At 44.9% G+C, this 21,184-nt stretch overlaps 1 protein-coding gene across 3 annotated transcripts in view; it reads right to left on the bottom strand.

Moving 5' to 3' along the window:
* The window catches only part of LOC144599484 (glycogenin-1-like), a 58,589-nt gene that overhangs the window by 30,271 nt on the left and 7,134 nt on the right, over nucleotides 1-21,184 (bottom strand). For 2 of the 3 annotated variants that reach the window (XM_078410439.1, XM_078410440.1), the window contains exons 2-4: nucleotides 10,073-10,208; nucleotides 4,200-4,374; nucleotides 1,474-1,636 (exon numbers count right to left, since the gene is read on the bottom strand). In XM_078410439.1, the coding sequence (XP_078266565.1) occupies nucleotides 1,474-1,636; nucleotides 4,200-4,374; nucleotides 10,073-10,208 (474 nt within the window). Of the gene's footprint in view, nucleotides 1-1,473; nucleotides 1,637-4,199; nucleotides 4,375-10,072; nucleotides 10,209-18,141; nucleotides 18,251-21,184 lie in introns of those variants that run through there. The other variant, XM_078410442.1, reaches the window with a different exon arrangement.

Genomic DNA, 21,184 nt, shown 5'->3' with positions numbered 1-21,184 from the left:
GCAACTGAACCATCCTACCAACAATTAGAGAGCAGTGCTGAACTACTATCTACCTCATTGGGGACCCTTGGACTACCTTTGATCAGACTTAACCTTGCACTAAAGGTTATTCCCTTATCATGTACACTGTAGTTGGATCGATTGTAATCATGTATTGTCTTTCCACCGACTGGTTAGCACACTTCAAAAGCTTTTCAATGTACCCAATACACTAAATTGATGAAGTGTCTCGACCGATAACGTCACCTATTCCTTTTCTCCAGAGATGCTGCCTGACCCAGAGTTCCACCAGCATTTTGTGTCTATAAGCAGAGTCAGCAGTGGAAGCCGTACAGCTGTCACCACAAGAATGTCGTCTGACTGCAGTTTTTCCGAGAAAGCATCGCAGCTTCAGGTGAAACCGGTTCAATTAAACCAACGAGATTGAAAAATAACACTCAAGGCAAACACTGCATGGTACACAATTCCTGAGTTAATTTGGGGGTGGAGATAAAGAGGAGCTTTATACCACAATAATGTTTCGAGCACGCACCGAAATCCTGTCGCAAAATCAGAGATCAAATTCCTCAACCAACATTAGACAGCATGGAAGCGGGTATGATTTTGCCCTGTTCCCCTGGTTAAGGCTATTTGTGAATTCTGCAGTACTTGTTTTTCACGTTGAAAGGAGGAGTTAAGGTCCTTCAATTTTCCCGAATCAACTTTAGTCCTGAATGACAGCCTGTGTTACGCCAACGTGAAGACAAGGGTGCAGGGGAGATTTACAAAGATGTTGTCAGGGCACAATAGACAATAGACAACAGACAATAGGTGCAGGAGTAGGCCATTCGGCCCTTCGAGCCAGCACCGCCATTCAATGTGATCATGACTGATCATTCTCAATCAGTACCCCGTTCCTGTCTTCTCCATACCCCCTGACTCCGCTATCCTTAAGAGCTCTATCTAGACTCTAGGGTCTTTGCTACAGGGAGAGGTTGAGTAGGCTGGGATTCTATTCCCTGGAGTGCAGAAGGATGAGGGGTGATCTTACAGAAGTGTACAAAATCATGAGAGGAATAGATCAGGTAAACGAACAGAGTCTCTTGCCCAGAGTAGTGGAATTGACAAACAGAGGGCAGAGGTTTAAGGTGAGGGAGAGAAAGATTTTATACAAATTGGAGGGGTAGATTTTTCACACAAAGGTATATGGAACGAGCTGCCGGAGGAGGTAGTTGAGGCAGGGACTATCACAATGTTTAAGAAGCAATTAGACAGGCACATGGATAGCACAGGTTTAGAGGGATATGGGCCGAGCGCAGGCAAGTGGGACTAGTGCGGAAGGGACATGTTGGCCGGTGTGGGCAAGTTGGTGTGGGCCAAAGGGCCTGTTTCCACACTATCACTCTATGAAAGCACTTGCCAACCTGATAGGACTGTGCAAGTAAAATTGGCTGCTATTTCAAGTCAACTTTTCTGCAGAGGGATCAAACATACCGTCAAAGCTGCCATTTTCTGTGGACGACCGTAGAAGTTCATCGTAGGTTTCAATGGAAGGGCGATAAACAAACACTCCAGTGTTGAAGCAATCTGGCCAGCCTGGATCTGGAGCCGCAGATAATTCCTCCCTCTCAAACAGCTCGTCAATGTTGCATAATACCTGTTAAACAATGTGGGAAGCGTGAAGATATACTCAGTAGTTATGGTCCGTTCAAATAGAAAGAGAGATTAATATTACTCATAGAGCTGGAGTAACTCAGCCAGACAGGCAGCATCTCTGGAGAAAAGGAACAGGTAACCTTACAGGTCGAGACCCTTCTACAGATGGATCTGAAGGGTCTCGACCCAGAACGTCACCTATTCCTTTTCTCCAGTGACGCTGCCTGTCCCACTGAGTTACACCAGCGATTTGTGTCTATCTTCAATGTAATCCAGCATTGCAGTTCCTTCCTACACAATACTTGCGGGTACCATGGATACACATGGGAGTAGGGATAATTGTCTATCTCTATTACTTAAAACAGTAAGCACTGTTCAGCCCACAATGACTATGCTAAACATGCCAAATTAAACCAATCTCCTCTGCATACACGTGATCCATATCCATCCATTCCTTACAATCCCTCCATTCCAATTTGATTATGACAAAGAAGTGGGTCACGCAATAAACTCAATATAATTTGTGCAAAGCTATTGTTATGGGTTTACATCACTTCTTACACAGATGGCCGCCTTGTGGTCTCAGGGCTTTTACAAGGGCAAATTCCTCACATTTAGACCAAGGGATTAATCCCCACGATAGCAGAAGTGAGAGGATCCTAAACCCACCACAAAGAATGAGTAATAATTCAGATTAACCAGTAACTAAGTAGAGAAAAGGAATTGTAATATGTGACTTCCGATAATCCGTAATCTGATTGTTCAGAAACCTTGATGACTCAGCATCTGAATCTCTGGAGGCCAGGTTAACTTGCTCCCTTTCAACACTGGGAAATGTTTTATACTATTGTAGTGGCTGACATCTTAAAACAAGCAGCTAATTAATTGTATTAATATCCAATACCCTGGAAAATCTGAAAGTCCAGTAGCAAAATTCTAAACGTGCCAGATTAACAGACTTGTAGTGTGCTTTTTAATGTGGCTAGTTTAATTCAGTTGGAGGATGAGTTCAGTTGGACATAACGCGATGAACAAACTGATGAAAACAACTCCCTTCCCCATTTATAGCTGCATCATCACTGCCCAGGACTCTGGCTCAAAGCCAACCACCAGAGAGCAAAACACTGAAGTTGACACACAGACGGCATTATGTTTCTGCTTTACTAAAAGAATCATCCAGAGCTCAAAGCAGTTATTTCCCATTCTTGTGCAGATGCTGGTTTTTAACCAAAGATAAACACAAAGTGCTGGAGTAACTCAGCAGAGTAGGCAGCATCTCTGGAGAAAAAGTATGGGTGTCGTTTTGGGCCGGGACTTCCTCAGACAGAGATTCTGAGCATCTATCATCTGAGGAAGGGTTCCGAACCAAAACATCACCCATCCTTTTTCACCAGAGATGCTGACCGACCCGCTGAGTTACTCCAGCACTTTTGTGTCTAACATGCAGATGTGGGATTGTTCGTCTCAGATCAGGTCTTGCCTTGAGTTATAGCAAAGCAATCACACCATAGAGAACAAGGGGTAGTTGGGACATAATACTGGGACACACAACATAGATCTATACAGCATAGGAACAGGCCTCAACCGATGATGTGCTACAATGCTGATAACTGTATTCTGTTCTCTGTACCCTTTAGGTAGCTGCCCATTGCTCATAGCCTCTGCTAATCCCACGTGTCCAGGAACCAACAGATAGCTGATATATAGAAGTGAGAGGGAATGGGAGTCAACCCTGGCCATTGATGGTTGGGAGATGATCCAATATGAAGGCCTCTTGTAATCTTCAGCAAGAAACCCAGCCTCTTCCAGCCTTGCCAGGGTTCCTGAACCTCTCTGGAGAAGAGACGTTTCTTGGGCACTTTTTCATCCCATTATAGAAAAAAAATCCTTGGGTGCACATCAGACGATTCTGCTTTAGATGCTCATTTATTTTTTAGCTTCAGGGTAATCACAGTGCTCCAACTGCCAGCCTACATTATATCATTGGACATCCAGCTCACATATGCTGTTTATTATGTTATTGCTGTACAAAATTGTTTGAAGTCAATTAGTTTAATTTGGCATCATGTTCAGCATTGACACTGTGGGCTGAAGGGCCTGTACCAGTGCTGTATTGAAGTCTATTCTCTGTCGCTAACGATTTAGATGGGAATATAAGCGGTGATTACCAAGTCTATGGATAACACCAAAATTGGTGGCATGGTGTAGCAGTGAAAGTGGCAGTCCATGGTTACAGCAAGATATAGATAAACTGGGAAAGTGGGGAAATAGAATAGCAGGTGGAATTTAACTCAGACAATCTTCAATGTAAAGAAGGGTCTCAACCCAAAACTTCATCTATTCCTTTTCTCCAGAAATGCTGCCTGACCCACTGAGTTACCCCAGCATTGTGTCGAGGTATAGTCATTTGTTGACTGGTGAGCACATAACATCAAGCTTTTCACTGTACCTCAGTACACATGACAATAAACTAAAGTTTTTTTAAGAATTGCAAACTAAATGGGCTACCCCTGGCTGTATTTGACAAGATACTCATCCCAAACACTTGAAGACCCAGGGCTTACCAGTGTGTCTGCATCCATAAATATACATTTGGAGTACTGGGTGAGAGCCCAGCAGTGCAGCTTTGTGAAGGTCACGCCTAGTTCAGGCCTCTTGATCATGGCGAGATGCGCCGAATCCTTGCTGTCTAGCACGTTCACTAAAAGAACCTCATCGAAGATCCTTTCCAGCGCCAATCTAAAAAGAGAGAGACGAGTGTTAAACAAATAAGCCCACACGTCATACTTCAGATGTCTATTGAGCTTCCAGAGGTAATTGGTATTGATTCTAACTCAAGACTGAATGCAGTCATTTCAATTAATCCTGCAATCCAAGTCCACAAAAAAGGACCCAAACAACTGGAGAATTTGGATGGGCGCCCTTCAGTTTCAGTTTAGCTTATTGTCACGTGTACGGAGGTACTGTGAAAAGTGTTTGCTGCGTGCTAACCAGTCAGCAGAAAGGCAATACACGATTAGAACCGGGCCATTTACAGTGGATAGATGCATGATGAGGGAATAACGTTTAGTGCAAGGTAAAGCCAGTAAATTCCGATCAAAGATAGCCCGAGCGAGGATCACCAGTGAGGTAGCTGGTAGTTCAGGACTGCTCTTAGTTGTGGAAGGATGATTCAGTTGCCGGATAACAGCTGGGAAGAAACTGTCCCCGAATCTGGAGGCAAATGTTTTCACACTTGTGTATCTTTTGCCTGATGGAAGAGGGAGCAGCCAGGGCACAACTCGCCCTTAATCGTGCTGCTGGCCTTGCCGAGGCAGTGTGAGGTGTAGATGGAGACAATGGAAGGGAGGTTGGTTTGTGTGATGGTCTGGGTTGCGTCCACAATTTGCTGCAATTTCTTCGGGTCGGCCCTTTCTTCAGACCAATTGTAGTGGGGGGGATGGGCGGTAAAGAGAGGTTGAATGGATAAAGTCTGGTCTGAAGAAGGGTCTCGACCTGAAATGACACCAATTCCTTTTCTCCAGAGATGCCTTACGTCATAGAAGGGGGCCATACATCTATTGATTTTGAGTCATCGAGCAACTGAGCCATCCCATCACCAACTAGAAGGTGGTTCTGAGCAACCGTCTACCTCATTGGAGACCTCGGATATCTTTTAGTCAGACTGTACTGGACAAGTTAGGAAAAGGGGACGTCCAACGAGATCTGGGTGTCCTAGTGCATCAGTCACTGAAAGGAAGCATGCAGGTACAGCAGGCAGTGAAGAAAGCCAATGGAATGTTGGCCTTCATAACAAGAGGAGTTGAGTATAGGAACAAAGAGGTCCTTCTGCAGTTGTACAGGGCCCTAGTGAGACCGCACCTGGAGTACTGTGTGCAGTTTTGGTCTCCAAATTTGAGGAAGGATATTCTTGCTATTGAGGGCGTGCAGCGTAGGTTTACTAGGTTAATTCCCGGAATGGCGGGACTGTCATATGTTGAAAGACTGGAGCGACTAGGCTTGTATACACTGGAATTTAGAAGGATGAGAGGGGATCTTATCGAAACGTATAAGATTATTAAGGGGTTGGACACGTTAGAGGCAGGAAACATGTTCCCAATGTTGGGGGAGTCCAGAACATGGGGCCACAGTTTAAGAATAAGGGGTAGGCCATTTGGAACTGAGATGAGGAAAAACTTTTTCAGTCAGAGAGTTGTGAATCTGTGGAATTCTCTGCCTCAGAAGGCAGTGGAGGCCAATTCTCTGAATGCATTCAAGAGAGAGCTGGATAGAGCTCTTAAGGATAGCGGAGTCAGGGGGTATGGGGAGAAGACAGGAACGGGGTACTGATTGAGAATGATCAGCCATGATCACATTGAATGGCGGTGCTGGCTCGAAGGGCCGAATGGCCTCCTCCTGCACCTATTGTCTATTGAATATTGACTTTATCTTGCACTAAACATTATTCCCCTCATCATGTGTCTGTACACTGTGGACAGCTTGATTGCAATCATGTATAGTCTTTCCACTGACTAGAAAGCACACAACAAATGCTTTTCACTGTACCTTGGTACAAGTATTTAAATAAAACTAAACCAAAACTGAAGAGAGGGACACACATTTAAGTGTTTGGGCAAAGGCTTCAGAGAGGAAGCACGAAAGAATTTTATGCAACAAATAACAATACTCACTCAATATTCTCTAGAGTGGTGGGAGTGGAGGCAAAGATAATTTTTGACATGATAGACACCCATGGAAAAATAAATCTGGGGAAATGGATCGAACTGCTTTACTCTACAGTGCTGGCGTGAACTCAGCAAGCTGACTGGGTTCCTCCAGTACCATAATGATTTGTGACATCCTGATCTATGGCACGGCTGACAAAACCATGACGCTTGCTAAAACCATGCCAGTGGCTTTTCATACAACATTAAGCCAGCTGGAATCAAGGCCAGAAATAAAAAGTTACAGCCAAACCCCAAGGTGAAAATGACAAAGGACAAGAAGTTTTCCAAAGCCAAATCAATTCAGGAAATATTTCATCCATGTCAGAATGTACGGGAAACTAGCGGCTTCAGTTGGGAGATACAGCATGGAAACAGGCCCTTTGTGCGCACCGACCATCCACTCACACTGGTCCTATGTTGCCCCACTTTCTCATCCACTCCCAACACGCTCGGAGTAATTTACTGAGACCCATTAACCTACAAACCCGCACGTGTTTGGGATGTGGGGGCGAAAGTGGAGCACCCAGAGGAAACCCACACGGTCACAGGGAGAACGCGAGTATTAATGAAGGATGCTGAGTACTAGTGGTCACAATCCTAATCAGGTGGTGGTTATGGGTGAATGAGCCTGCTACACTGCACAGAACAAATATACTGCCACCTTCTGAGTACAATTCTCCAACTAGCTGTCCCAGTACAAGATAACCAAAGACAGTTTCTTCCCAGCGGTTCCAGCTTCCCAGGCAACGGTACTATCCTAATAACAACAAGAAAGCAGTCGTCATCTACTATCTTCCTCATTGGAGTCACGAGACTTAAATCGGACTTTACCTTGCACTAAACGTTATTCCCTTTAGCATGTATCTGTACACTGTGGATGGCTTGATTGTGATCATGTATAATTTTTCAAAATGCTGCAGTTTTCACACAAAATGCTGAAATAACTCAGCGGGTCAGGCAGCATCTCTGGAGAAAAGGAATAGGTGGCTTTTCAGGTCAGAACCCTTCTTCAGACACGCTCCAAAGAAGGGTTGCAACCCGAAATGTCACCTATTCCTTTTCTTCAGAGATGCTGCATGACCTGCTGATTTACTCCAGCACCTTGTGTCTATTATCAGAAGAAACCAGCATCGTCATTTCCTTCCTACACGTACAGTCTTTCCACTACAGCAAGTCAAGCAACAACTATTCTCCACTGTTGACACAAGGAAATGCAGATGCTGGTTCACAAAAAAAAGTGCTGGAGTAACTCAGCAGGTCAGGCATCATTTCTGAAGAACATGGATACGTGATTTTTTGGGGTCTGCACCCTTCTTCAGATGCCAATGTTATTCTGTGTAGGAAGGAACTGCAGATGCTGGATTAAACCAAAGGTAGAGACAAAATTGTTTACTGTATGTCGTGTTGTTACTTGCGAGTAAAGCACCAAGGCAAATTCCTTGTATGTGTACATACTTGGCTAATAAAATTTATTCAATTTAATTCAATTCAAATGCCTGAGTAACTCAGCGGGACAGGCAGCATCTCTGGAGAGATGGAATGGGTCAGTTAAAATTCCTTCCTTCGCTCCAGAGATGCTGCCTGTCCCGCTGAGTTACTCCAGCATTTTGTGTCTATCCAATGTTATGCTACTGGTGCAATTATTCTTGTGCATTGTCAGAGTTACACAGCACTGGAACAAACCCTTGTGCTCAACCTGTCCATTTTGACCAAGATGCCCAACTAGGAAAGTCCCATTTGCCTGCTTTTGACCCAAATTACTCCATACTTTTCTTAACCAACAACTAAAAATATAGAGTAGCATTGTTCAACATACCGAGTGGTAGCTTCTCTCAGCACCGCAGGGCAGAATCTAAACGCATCCACATTGTAGCTTTTTTACATAATGAAGTCAATTTTAATGTATTTGGAGTTTCTTGATAGGTAAGGGTGTCAAAGCTTACGAGGAAAAGCCAGGAGAATGGGGTTAAGAGGGGAAAAAATTGATCACCCATGATTGAATGGTAGAGTAAACTCAATAGACTGAAAGGACAATTCTGCTCTTGTGTCTTATAGTTCCCAACCAACAATAAAGAATATGCAAGCTATGCTGAGTATAGAAATGTTCACCTCAACTACCTGATCTCAGCACGAGATGATTTCCTTTACACATGTGAAATAAGGAGATTTCATATGATTGCCATGGCTGACAGTCTCCTCCAACTTAGTATGCAAATATGAAAGGTCAACTTTTCCCAAGATTGTCCTAATGCAAGAAATACACACTCCACCCTAACTTGGAGGAGTTCCAACAACTGAATTATTGAGACATTCGCCATTTACTTTTAGACCTTGCTGCAAAGGTTTATATTTTGTCTGGCAGACCATCATTCAGGTCCGAAGATAGACACAAAATGCAGGACAGGCAGCCTCTCTGGAGAGATGGAATGGGTGGCGTTTCGGGTCGAGCCCCTTCTTCAGACAGGTCTGAACCAGCATCTGTAGTTCCTTCCGACACTAATCACCAGGTCCCTTTGGGATTGAGAGAATTAACCACAGTGGCACAATATAAAATGCTTCTTGTGGCAGGTATAGCGAGAACCATTTGTAAGATGATGAGAGAGCATTCTACTCAACACATGTAGACCTTCCTTACTAACCACAGAGGTAGGTTGCGAGAAGGGGAGGCCGTGTCAAAAGGATAGGAGGCCAATTCAATTCTCCCAAAGGCAATCAGTCGTAAATAACCGCAGGCAGTGAAAACTGTTGGGTTAATTGATTGTGTTTAACTATACAAAGGTCTTCAAATGATCTCAGCTTTCAAAAAAGAAAGATAAATAATGGGAATTTTTCAGTGTGCAGAAACAAAGAATTACAGATGCTGATCTTCCACTTGGGTAGTTTATAACCCAACAGTGTGATTGTTGAATTCTCCAATTTTAATCAAACCTCCCATCTCCTCATTTTCTCCCCCACTCCTTCTCATGTGCCTCACCTGGACTCCACCAATTTCTCCCCCCTCCCCACCCCCCACTACTTTCCTCCCCCCGACACCACAATTTTTCAAACCCATCTTATACCTTATATATGATCAGTTCTTATATCTGGTCTTTGGTCCAACCATTTCCCTGTCAAAATATCCCCCCCCCCCCCCTCGCCTGTGTTGACATATTACCTGCCATGCATTGCCCAACTTTCTTCTCTTCCCCCCCAAACAATCAGTCTAAAGAAGGGTTTCAACCCAAAACGGCACCTAGCCATGTTCTCCAGAAATGTTACCTGACCCGTTGAGTTACTCCTTTTCATAAGTTCATCAGTGATAGGAACAGAATTAAGCCATTCAGCCCATCAAGTCAATTCCACCATTCAATCATGGCCGATCTATCTTTCCCTCTCAACCCCGTTCTCCTGCCTTCTCCCCATAACCCTGACACCCGTACTAATCAAGAATCTATTAATCTTTGCCTTGAAAAAAATCCTTTGACTTGTCCTCCACCACCTTCCGTGGCAATGAATGCCACAGATTCATCACCCTCTAACTAAAGAAATCCCTCCTCATCACCTTCTTCAAGGTACGTCATTTTATTCTGAGGCTATGGACTCTAGTGCTGGACTTTCCCACTTGTGGAAACATCCACTCCATGCCCACTCTATCCAGGCTTTTCATTATTCGGGAATAGTTCAGTGCTTTCAAGTAAGTAGAGATAAGTTAGATAGAATATAATGAACCATCCAACTCAATATAGAAATACCTCATATTGTTGGACACTTGGGGAGTGATAAGAATCACCAGATTTCTTGTTGTTCTGTGATCCCGCAATGAGGTTCCAAGCACCAAGGCTCCTTTTCCGTACAGGTCATTAGTTGCTAGCGTCACGAAGGCTTGAGCTGCAAGACAAAAGATAACATTGATATTAAAGTTCCAGTCACAGCTCAATAGGGATCCATAACATTTACTCAACAAATCAACCTATGCCTTTGGTGAAGCAGAAAATAGAGTTCAGTAAAAATAAAACATGAACGCTTTGCACGTAACTTCAAATTCTGTTCCCGTTCTACTTTCATTCATTATATGAAAGAATATGTGGGAGGCAGTCAGAGTAATTGAAATCGAGCTCTTGTTTAAAATGAAATAGTAATCAGGAGGCACTCACAGAGATAGTGAGATATTCTTTGGCAATTTCAGAGAGATAAGCTTTTTCAAGTTGGAAAGGGTGCAGAGAAGGTTTACAAGGATGTTGTCATGACTCAAGGGGCCAAGTTACAGGGGGGAGGTTGAGCAGGCCGAGACTATATTCCTTGGAGCGCAGGATGAAGGGTGATCTTGTAGAGGAGTACAAAATCACGAGAGGAATAGATCAAGTAAATGCACACAGTCTCTTGCTGTAGGGGGAATCAAGAACATAGGTTTAAGGTGAGGAGGGGAACATTTAATAGGAATCCGAGGGGAAATTTTTAAATGTATAAACACAAAAGGTGGCAGGTGTATAGAACGAGCTGCCAGAGGAGGTAATTCAGGCAGGTACTATCACAACATTTAAGAAAGATTTGAATGAAGGATAGACTCGATAGGAGCAGAATTAGGCCATTCGGCCTGGGATCTATGAACCTCTCATACAGTGCACACATTGAAGACAATTGGCAAATGCATCTACTGTGGAAGGAATAAAGTGGTTCCTGGCCTGTCAGTGGTGGCAGACTTTGCTCTTACTTAAGGCCCTTCTTCTCAACACAGGGCACATACAACCTATGCCATCATTTTGTTATTTATTGTCAGAAAGACAAGTCCCTTGATCTCACCGAACTGTACACCCCAGCGCCAATCCAGAATATTTTAGATGCTCTCAAATTTCCCCACGTGGAATTGCAGTTTAATGTGAAGGATTACTGCCTGCCTTGTGCTTTGTCATAGAGTTACACCGCTCGGAGACTCAACCTGCCGCATGCACGCTGTCCATCAAACCACAAGAGAAACTTGGCTTAGTGGAGAACACGCCCACTGTGCACTGGGCAGTGTATTGTTCCTCATAAAAACCATCAGCCAATGGTGATCATCAATCCCTACTCATTTAATGCTCTAGTTTGTGATGAAGATGTTTCACAGCAGCTCCTGCTGCAAGCAATTTACGACAGGTGGCCGATCTCCACCTCGTCGGCTTGAATTTGCCCCCTGCGGCCAGGGCTCTGGAACTCTGTTCCCAAAGGCGACTTTGTGAGCCAGTATCTCGCCCCCCCACCCTCCCTCCCCCTCCCCACCCTCCCAACCCCCCCACCCTCCCTCCCTCCTCCCTCCCCCTCCCCCGAGACAGTGACCCGTGTTGGTCTGGCAAAATAATATGGCATATTACGGATAATACGGCAAGGCTTTGGAATCGGTGGTGGACTTGTAATAAAATGCTCTCAACATCTCCCACAGGGTGTTAATGGTTAACACGTATAAGCGCACACTTCCTCTCTAGCAAAACCTATCATAAGTGTAAGACACTTCAGAAAACCTCAAGTCACACAGCAGAAGCTAGACTTGTGCAGAGGTTAGACTCCCATCGATAAACTCCACTATGTGGCACCCTTAATAAAACATCAAGGAATGATCAAACACAATTTGAAGCAAATCATGTTGGGAGATATTCAGCCTGATTGAAAAAAATATCTTCAGGCAAGCTTTTGGTCAAAGTTTCAAAGGAGAATTCCAGAGAAAGGAGAAAGTTTCAAAGAGGAATTTCACAACTTTAAGCTCAAGGCAGCTGAAAGCATAGCTGCCACTTACAGAAGGATAAAATCCAGGCGAGTACAAGAGGTCAAAATAAGAGAGCAGTGGATATGGTAGCTGTACAGCTACAGGAGATTGGAAGGCAAATCCAGGCAGGATTAGAAAGCTCGAACAATGACTCTGTTGGATCGAGTCAATTGTGGAACAAATGGCACTGAAAACTGGCTCTGGTGTGGAGCAAATATGAGGGGAAACTGATGGGAAACTACAATGATGGGGTGACACAGTGGTGCAGCGGTAGAGTTGCTGGGTCACAGCGCCAGAGACCTGGGTTCAATCCTGACTACTGGTGCTGTCTGTACAGAGAGTGTACGTCCTCCCTGTGACCGCGCAGGTTTTTCCCGAGTGCTCCGGTTTCCTCCCACACTCCAAAGACTTACAGGTTTGTAGGTTAATTGGCTTTGGTTAAGATTGTAAATTTTCCCTGGCGTGTAGGATGGTGCTGGTCTATGGGGGTGACTACTTGTTGGCGTGGACTCGATGGGCCAAAGGGCCTGTTTCCATGCTATATCTGTAAACTAAACTAAAATAAACTAATACATTAGTGCAATAATGTGCTTGATATTTGGAATAGACGGTGGACCAAAGGCTGTATAAATTGAACGAGGGGGGAGCTAGGACTAGAAAGAGTTAAACATAGAATGTAGAACAATATCGCACAGGAACAGGCTCTTCGGCCCTCAATGTCCATGCCGAACATGGTGGTTAAGAGTGGTAGCATTCCCACAAAAAAAGGAAATGAGTGCATTTCCACAACGGCAAATAATCAGAAAAGATCCACCATCCAAATACCCTGCTTATTCTGATCCCTATTCACAGGTATTGTGTGCAGTTCTGGCCACCTTTGCACAGCCAGGATGTGGAGGGTTCAGAGAGGGTGCACACGAGATTCACCAGGTGGATAGACACATGAAGCTGGAGCGACTCTGCGGGCCAGGCAGCATCTCTGGAGAAAAGGAATAGGTGACATTTTGGGCCGAGACCCTTGTTGGTGGTTGCTTAGTTTACAGAGTATTAACTACAAGGAGATGTTGGACAAACGGATGACTTTCTCTGAAGCCTTGCAGGCCGAGGGAAGTCCTGCAAGAAGTACAGTTTATTAAGTGATGAGAGATAAAGACAAGGTCGATTGTCAGTCTATTCTCCCCCTTGGTGCATATGTCAAATACGAGTGGGCATAGCTTTAAGGTTGAGATGGGGGGGGATACAGTTTACAGGAGATTAAACAGTGTGGTAGATGCCTGGAATGTGCAGCCGGGGAAAATGGTGGAAGCGAGTAAGAAGCAATGTTTAACAGGAATTTAGTTTAGTTTTAGAGAATACCGCACGGAAACAGGCCCTTCAGTGCACCAAGACCATGCCAACCTGCAATCCACATATATCCTACACACTAGGGACCATTTACAATTTTACAGAAGCCAATTAACCTACAAGCCTGCACGTCTTTGGAATGTGGGAGGGAACCAGAGCACCCGGAGAAAACCCACACGGTCACAGGGAGAACGTACAAACTCCATACAGACAGCACCCCTAGTCAGGTTTGAACCCGGGTCTCTGGCGCTGTCAGGTAGCAATTCTACCGCTACGCCACCATGATGCCTCAAATTTAGAGACAACAGGCATGGAATGGAGAGATACAGATCATGAGGAGGCAGATGTGCGTTTTACTTTTACATCGTGGTCAGCATGGACATGGGCCAGAGGGCCTGTTCCTGACTTGTTCTATGGTTGTGGTAGATCTTGAATCCACAACCAGTGTAAATTAACACAATAGCAATCTCAGAATAAGACAGGCTAGGACAGTCAGCTCTCAAAATCACTAGTCTATACCTTGGCAGGTCCTTCATGCATATACACAAAGAAAGCATTGCCAACTCAGCTCTGAAAATTTCAATAAACCTGGCAATGAAAACAAAGGGTTCCAGATTCCCACAACATGGAAAAATGGTTTTCTTCAAATTAAATGTAGATACTTTCTCCATCCATTCTGCTAAATCCTCCATTTATTTCAATAAAGAGAGCTTGATTTGATCACACCCCAATCTTCTAAACTCTTGGTCACCACTTTAGAGATACATTGCAGAAACATGCCCTTCAACCCACTGAGTCAACACCGACCAGCGATCAGCTGGGGGAGGAAACAGGAGCACCCAGAGAAAACCCACACGGACACAGGGAGCATGTACAAACTCCGTTCAAACAGCACCTGCTGTCAAGATCAACCCGGTTCTCTGTAGCCCCAAGGCAGCAACTCTACCACTGTGCCATCTTTCTCAAACAGAGTTTCTGCAACCTGCTGTTCCGAATTAAACATCCAAGACAAGGCAGGTTCTGTTTAATCTGAGCCTCCTCTTACTTTTGATGAGCAATGCGAACTTGGATTGAATACTATCCTTGTAAGATAGTATTGGTGGCGCAAGGGTAGAGTTGTTGCCTTACAGGGCCAGAGACATGGGTTTGATCCCAACTACACATGAGGAGCAATTGAACAGAATTAAACTGAATTAGAAAGACAGCTCTGTACGAGTTTGTACATCTCCCTGTGACGGTGTGGGTTTTCGCCGGATGCTCCAGTTTCCTCCCACACTCCGAAGACATAGAGGTTTATAGTCCAATTGTCTTCAGTAAAAATTGTAAATTGCCCCTAGTGTGTAGGATAGTGCTAGTGTACGGGGACTCAGTGGGCTGAAGAGCCTGTTTCTGCGCTGTATCGCTAAACTAAACTATTGTCCTTGCAAGGTTCGTTAACAGCTGGTGCATCCCTTCCTCATCATTGCGTTCCAGCAAATGGAAATACAAAGCTTGAAACGTTAAACTTGAAACACTGCGTGATGCAGCACAACATTATGTTTTTCCAATAAAACAACACTCACTGTTTAAGTAGCAACAGGTTTGATTTCCGGTGTTAACGTTTCCATGCATTAGGCTGCATTGAGACAACTCAGCATTTAAGGTCATAAGGTATAAGAGCAGAATTAGGCCATTCAGCCCATCAAGTCTACTCTGCCATTCAACCATGGCTGATCTATCTCTCCCTCTTCACCCCATTCTCCCCAAAACCCCTGACCCCCGCACTAACCAAGAATCTTCCTATCTCTGCCTTAAAAATATCCATAGACTTGGCCTCCACAGCCTTCTGTTGTAAAGAATTCCACAGATTTAGCTCATATCAAGAACAAGAGGGTAACTAGAGAAAGTGGAAGGTGTCCTTAGGAAGCAAAGGGGTAATCTGAGTGCGGAACCAGGCAGTGTCTTGAATGAATACTTCTTATCTGCATTCATCAAGGAGAAGGACCAGGCAGATAGCAAATTCAGAAGTGTGCAAGTAATCTGGGGCAGGTCACAATTAAGAAGGTGGTGTTAGATACCATGGAACGCACAAGGGCTGATAAATCCCCAGGGTTGGATGAGATCTAGCCCAGGTTGCCATGGGAAGCAACAGCAAAGATAGCTGGGGCCCTGATGGTGATTGTGGGTATTGACTTTAGACATAGAGTGGAAACAGGCCCTTTAGCCCACCGAGTCCACTTCGACCAGCAATCACCCCATACACTAGCACTATCCTACACACTAACGACAATTTACAATTTATAGAAGCCAAGTAACCTACAAACTTGCACATCTTTGGAGTGTGGGAGGAAATTTATTTTGAAGTAAACTGGTACAACCTATTCCACTTGCATTCCTTCCTCTAGCTTCACAATTTGCAACACTTCTGCCCTTTTTTCTCGCACCTTCTGTCTTTTCATCTCTGACCTTTATCTAACCATTTGCCTAACAAATAACCCTCCTCACCTGTGTCAGCCTTTTATCTGCCCGGATTTGTCCTGCCCCTCCTCTCTTCCAGCTATCTTTCCACCACCCCCTTCCCCACACAATCAGCCTGAAGAAGCGCCTCGACCCCAAACATCGTCTGTCCACATTCTCCAGAGTGGATACTGTCTGATCCACTGAGGTACTCCAGCACCCTGTGTCTTCTTTTGTAAGTCAGGATCTGCAATTCTACGTTTCTACATAATCTATTCCAGAGCAAGAATGTTACATCTCACCAACATTCGCCACTAAGATGAAAGTTATATCCACATTTTCCAAGGCAAGAGAATGCCTCCAGGAACAGATCAAGCTTGGTCGGGGCAGAAAGTAACCAAAAAAATTCAATCCCATTTAAAAAGCAAAAAAAAAAAAAAAAAGAGAAAATGCATTATTGCTATCATATTCATTTCTTCATGCAATTCAATACTATCACACTTTAGGTAAACATTTGTAATAATTTTAAAAATCAATTCAATTCTCTTTTGGGGAAAAAAAGGCACTTGTGTTACTTATGCCACAGTTTAAAATTTGATTCATGTTTTTTGTTAAATTATCTAAAACCACTCGTTGTCAGTGATAGCCCAGTCAACATATCCATTTACACCCCCGCGCCTTGCTTCAAGTTAACCACGTGTAGCTTTAAGGACTTACAGGCTCCCCTGCAATAATGCAATGCAGCCTAAACAATGCATGCTGAAGTCTCTATGGTGGAGCAATGGATGAACGTGACATCCAATGTAAAACATTGCTGCTTCCACTCCGTAGACCCTCCAGGCCCCTCGGCTCGGGTTCTTCCCACTGCTCCTCTCCCAGCTCGCTCAACCCCATCCTCTCCTTCTCCTCCTCTTCTTCTTCTCCCCGCCGGCCAGTCAGCGGGCCTCTGCTTCTCGGCCTAGCTCTCCTGCTTCCCTAGCGGGCCGCGTTTCCCCTTCTCTGGCCAGACGTCTTCCCCACTGCTTCTTGCGTCCGCAGGCCCTTCTCCCGGTTCCTCTTCCTCCGCCGGATCCTTCATCTTCTTCCCCATTTTTTTACAGCATAAAAATGGACCATTTTGGCAGTTTTTTCAAGGTAAGTCGCACCTGTTGCATGTGTTACTAGTGAACGCCGGAGGCTGCCATGTACTCCAGATGATTTGAATTTCTTCCATTTGTTTTACTTAGGTTCTTTTTTGAGTTCATTAAATTTATAAAACTGACATTTCTTTATTTTTTCCTACAGCCTGCAAAAATGTGCCAAATATATAATGTGGCCCTCATGCTGAAAAGTTTGGAGGCCCCTGCTCTGGATCAACATTCACCTCTGGATACGAGACACATGTATTAACAACAACACTAACATACCACATAGGCTCCTGAATCCAATCAACTGCTGTATTTCTCCAAGACTACAAGTCAATGAGATGCACGATGGGTCGTAGTGGACATATATCCCTTCGTTATCTCCTCCTCCACAGCCAACAGTGGACCATTGTGGGCTCCACCTTTCCTTGCTCATCGGTGCCGGCTCTGATTTGTTCTGAACCTTTTCATACCTCTAGTTTCCTTCCCCCCCTGACTCTCAGTCCGAAGAAGGGTTTCGACCCAAAACATCACCCATTCCTTCTCTCCGGAGATGCTGTCTGACCCGGCGAGTTACTCCAGTATTTTGCATCTCTCTTCGGTGTAAACCAGCATCTGCAGTTCCTTCCTACGCACGTGCACCCTTTAGCTTGTTTCCACCATGGCTCTACCTACTCCAGCAGGAACATGAAGGACTCAATGGCTGGTTGAATGCTCTTCTAATTTGAGCACTAACGAGGAGGTTTCTAAGGAAGTTATATGTTTTTCAAGAAGGCATCGAGAACATCCTCAAATCATTTTCTCTGTCCACTTGGCATGAGAGAGGTGTCAAGCAGGTAAATCATGTGGCCCGTCCATCAGACCTGGCTTAATGTTTATAACGGGGGGGGGGGGGGGGGGTCTGAGACAGTGACGTAGACAGCACATTGATGGATCAGTCTGAATAAGGGTCTCGACCCATTCCTTCTCTCCAGAGATGCTGCCTGTCCCTCTGAGTTACTCCGGCACTTTGTGTCAATCTTCGGTTTAAACTAGTATCTGCAGTTCCTCCCGACACAGATCCAAAGTACTGACTGAGTGGCACGTTATATGGGTAAAGACAACACCAAGTTTAAGTTATCAACACAGAGTGGCATTGCAGGTTAACCTACTGCCAACGGAATCCTGCTTCGATCCTGACCTCAGGTGCTGCCTGTGTGGAGCACGCACTGTAAACTGTGCCGGGTTCCCTCTGGGTGCTCCAGTTTCCTCTCACATTCCAAAGACGTGGGGATCTGTAAATTACCCCTTGCTGTGTAGGGAGTGGATGCAAAAGTGGGATAACGTAGCACTAGTGCAAATGGGTCTTCAATGTTCAGCTTGGACTCAGTGGGCCGAAGGGCATGTTTCCACACTGCATCTCTAAAAGCAGAAAACAAATTGAGATGGTTTCTTTAACGAGTCCTTTAAACCCTCATCCAACTCTGGGAGAGCCACAGCAAGTTTCCTTGTAGTTTTCAACCACCTATAAAGATATCTTTAAAATGCTTTGCACGATCTTGTCAGTAAACAGATGATCACACTTTACAAACAAATTCTAAACAGATTCCTCTAGTGTGAAGGGTCTGAACCCAAATGTCACCCATTTCTTCTCTCCAGAGATGCAGCCTGTCCCGCTAAACCAGTGAAAGATACCTCAATTGACAATTCAGTTATTTGATGCCACCACTAAATCTAGAATTCTGAGATAATCAGCTCCCCAAAACACTCCACTGATCTTCTGATTACAATCCCATGCCAACAATCACAATCTACCCGCAAAATGATTGGTGATAATTGTCACTCAACTCACTGACACACAGCCAAAGCTAAAAATGTGATGATTTAGAAAGTTGACAATACCCCATCCCAAACAGTTGCTTCAACAATGATGCAATGATTCCATGGTACATCATTGTCACATGTATCTAGGCATAGTGAGATGCTTTGCTTTGCAAACAACCCGGTAAGGCAGAAAAAGTCACCAAAGCAGTAGTTTAGAGATACAGATTAGAGATACAGCGCCGAAACAGGCCCTATCGGCCCACCGGGTCCGCGCCGACCAGCGATCCCTGCATACTAACACTAACCTACACCGACTAGGGACAATTTTTACATTTACCAAATCAATTAACATCCAAACCTGCACGCCTTTGGAGTGTGGGAGGAAACCGAAGATCTCGGAGAAAACCCGTGCAGGTCACGAGGAGAACGTACAAACACTGTACGGACAGCACCTGCAGTCGGGATCGAACCCGGGTCTCCGGCGCTGTAAGGCAGTAACTCTACGCTGCGCCACCGTGACAGTACACAAGTGTTGCCACATTTGGTGCTGACAAAGTTACAAATGTTCACCAGACAGTCCCATCTCCCAAAGGCGTACAGGCCTGGAGATTAATTGGCTTGGTGAAATTGTAAATTGTCGTGTGTGTGTGTGTGTAGGATAGCGTTAGCGTGTTGGGGATCGCTTGTTGGCACGGACTCGGTGGGTTGATGGGCCCGTTTGGTGCTGTAACTCTAAACTAAAGTGCTGCCTGCAGCTGCACGTGGCAACAGGCAGCACCCGCTGGGTCCCCCATCGATCTCGGCGCCCCCCCCCCCCCCAGCCCCAGCCTAGTTCTTGTGTTGCACAGCTTCAGCTTAGACATGCAGAATGGAATTAGGCACTTAGATGCCAGGAAATCACAGACAGCTGCAGGTCAAATAAGGTTGTTGTAGTAGGGGATTTTAACTTTCCCAATAGAGACTGGGAAAATCAGTGTGAAGCGTTCAAATGGGGTGCAATTCCTCAAAAGTGTCCAGGAGAGTTTTCTTAAGCAGTATGTGGAGGCCCCCACACATGAGAGGGCAACGCTGGATCTAGTATTGGGAAATTGGAACGGGCAGGTTAGTGAAGTGTTTGTGGAGGAGCTTTTTGGGATCAGTGACCACAGTTCGATTATAGACAATAGACAATAAGTTGCCCTGGTTGAACTTACGAGTTGTCCTTAAATACAGGAGAGGTGCCAGAAGACTGGAGGGTGGCAAATGTTGTGCCTTTTTTCAAGAAGGGCTGCAGGGAAATTGCTGTGAACTATAGGCCGGTGAGCTTAACATCTGTTGTTGGTAAGTTACTGGAGAGTATTTTAAGGGATAGGATATACAGGCATTTGGATGGGCAAGGGCTGATTAGGGATAGTCAGCATGGTTTTGTACGTGGGAGATCGTGTCTCACAAATCCGATTGATTTTTTTGAAGACGTGACCAAAAAGGTCAATGAGGGCAGAGCTGTAGATGTTGTGTACATGGACTTCAGTAAGGCATTTGACAAGGTTCCACATGGTAGGCTGCTCTGGAATGTTAGATCGCATGCGATCCAAGGAGAGATAGCTGAATGGATAGCAAATTGAAGGAAGCAGAGGGGGATAGTGGAAAGTTGCTTCGCGGACTGGAAGCCTGTGACTAGTGCTGTGCCTCAGGGTTCGGTGCTGGACTTGTTACTGTTTGTTATCTACATCAATGATTGGATGAGAACATACAGGGCAAGATTAGCAAGTTTGCTGATGATACAAAAGTGAGTGGTTTTCCAAATAGTGAGGATGGTTGTGAAGGATTGCAGCAGGATCTGGATTGATTGGCCAGATGGGTGGAGGAATGGTTGATGGAATTTAATACAGAGAAGTGTGAGGTGTTGCATTTTGGGACTTTGAACATGGGCCGGACCTACACAGTAGATGGTAGGCCTCTGGGTAGTGTTTTGGGCACTTTGGCCTTCATCAGTCAGAGTATTGAGTATAGAAGTTGGGAGGTCATGTTGCAGTTGTACAAGATGTTGGTGATACCACATTTAGAATATTGTGTTCAGTTCTGGGCATCATTTTATAGGAAAGATATTGTCAAGCTTGAAAGGGTTCAGAAAAGACTTACTAGAATGTTGCCAGGACTAGAGGGTGTGAGCTTTATGGAGAGGTTGAGTGCAATGGGTCTCTATTCCATGGAACGCAGGAGGACGAGGGGGATGTTATAGAGGTAAACAAAATCACGAGGGGTGCAGATCGGGTAGATGCACAGAGTCTCTTGCCCAGAGTAGGGGAATCAAGGACCAGATGACATAGGTTCAAGGTGAAGGGGGAAAGATTTAATAGGAATACGAAACATCTTCACACGAAGGATGGTGGGTGTACGGAACAAGCTACCAGAGGAGGCTGTTGAGGCTGGGACTATCC

Source organism: Rhinoraja longicauda, chromosome 13 (assembly GCF_053455715.1).
Source record: "Rhinoraja longicauda isolate Sanriku21f chromosome 13, sRhiLon1.1, whole genome shotgun sequence".
Taxonomy (NCBI): Eukaryota; Metazoa; Chordata; class Chondrichthyes; order Rajiformes; family Arhynchobatidae; genus Rhinoraja; species Rhinoraja longicauda.
This window is presented reverse-complemented; position numbering and strand designations above follow the sequence as displayed.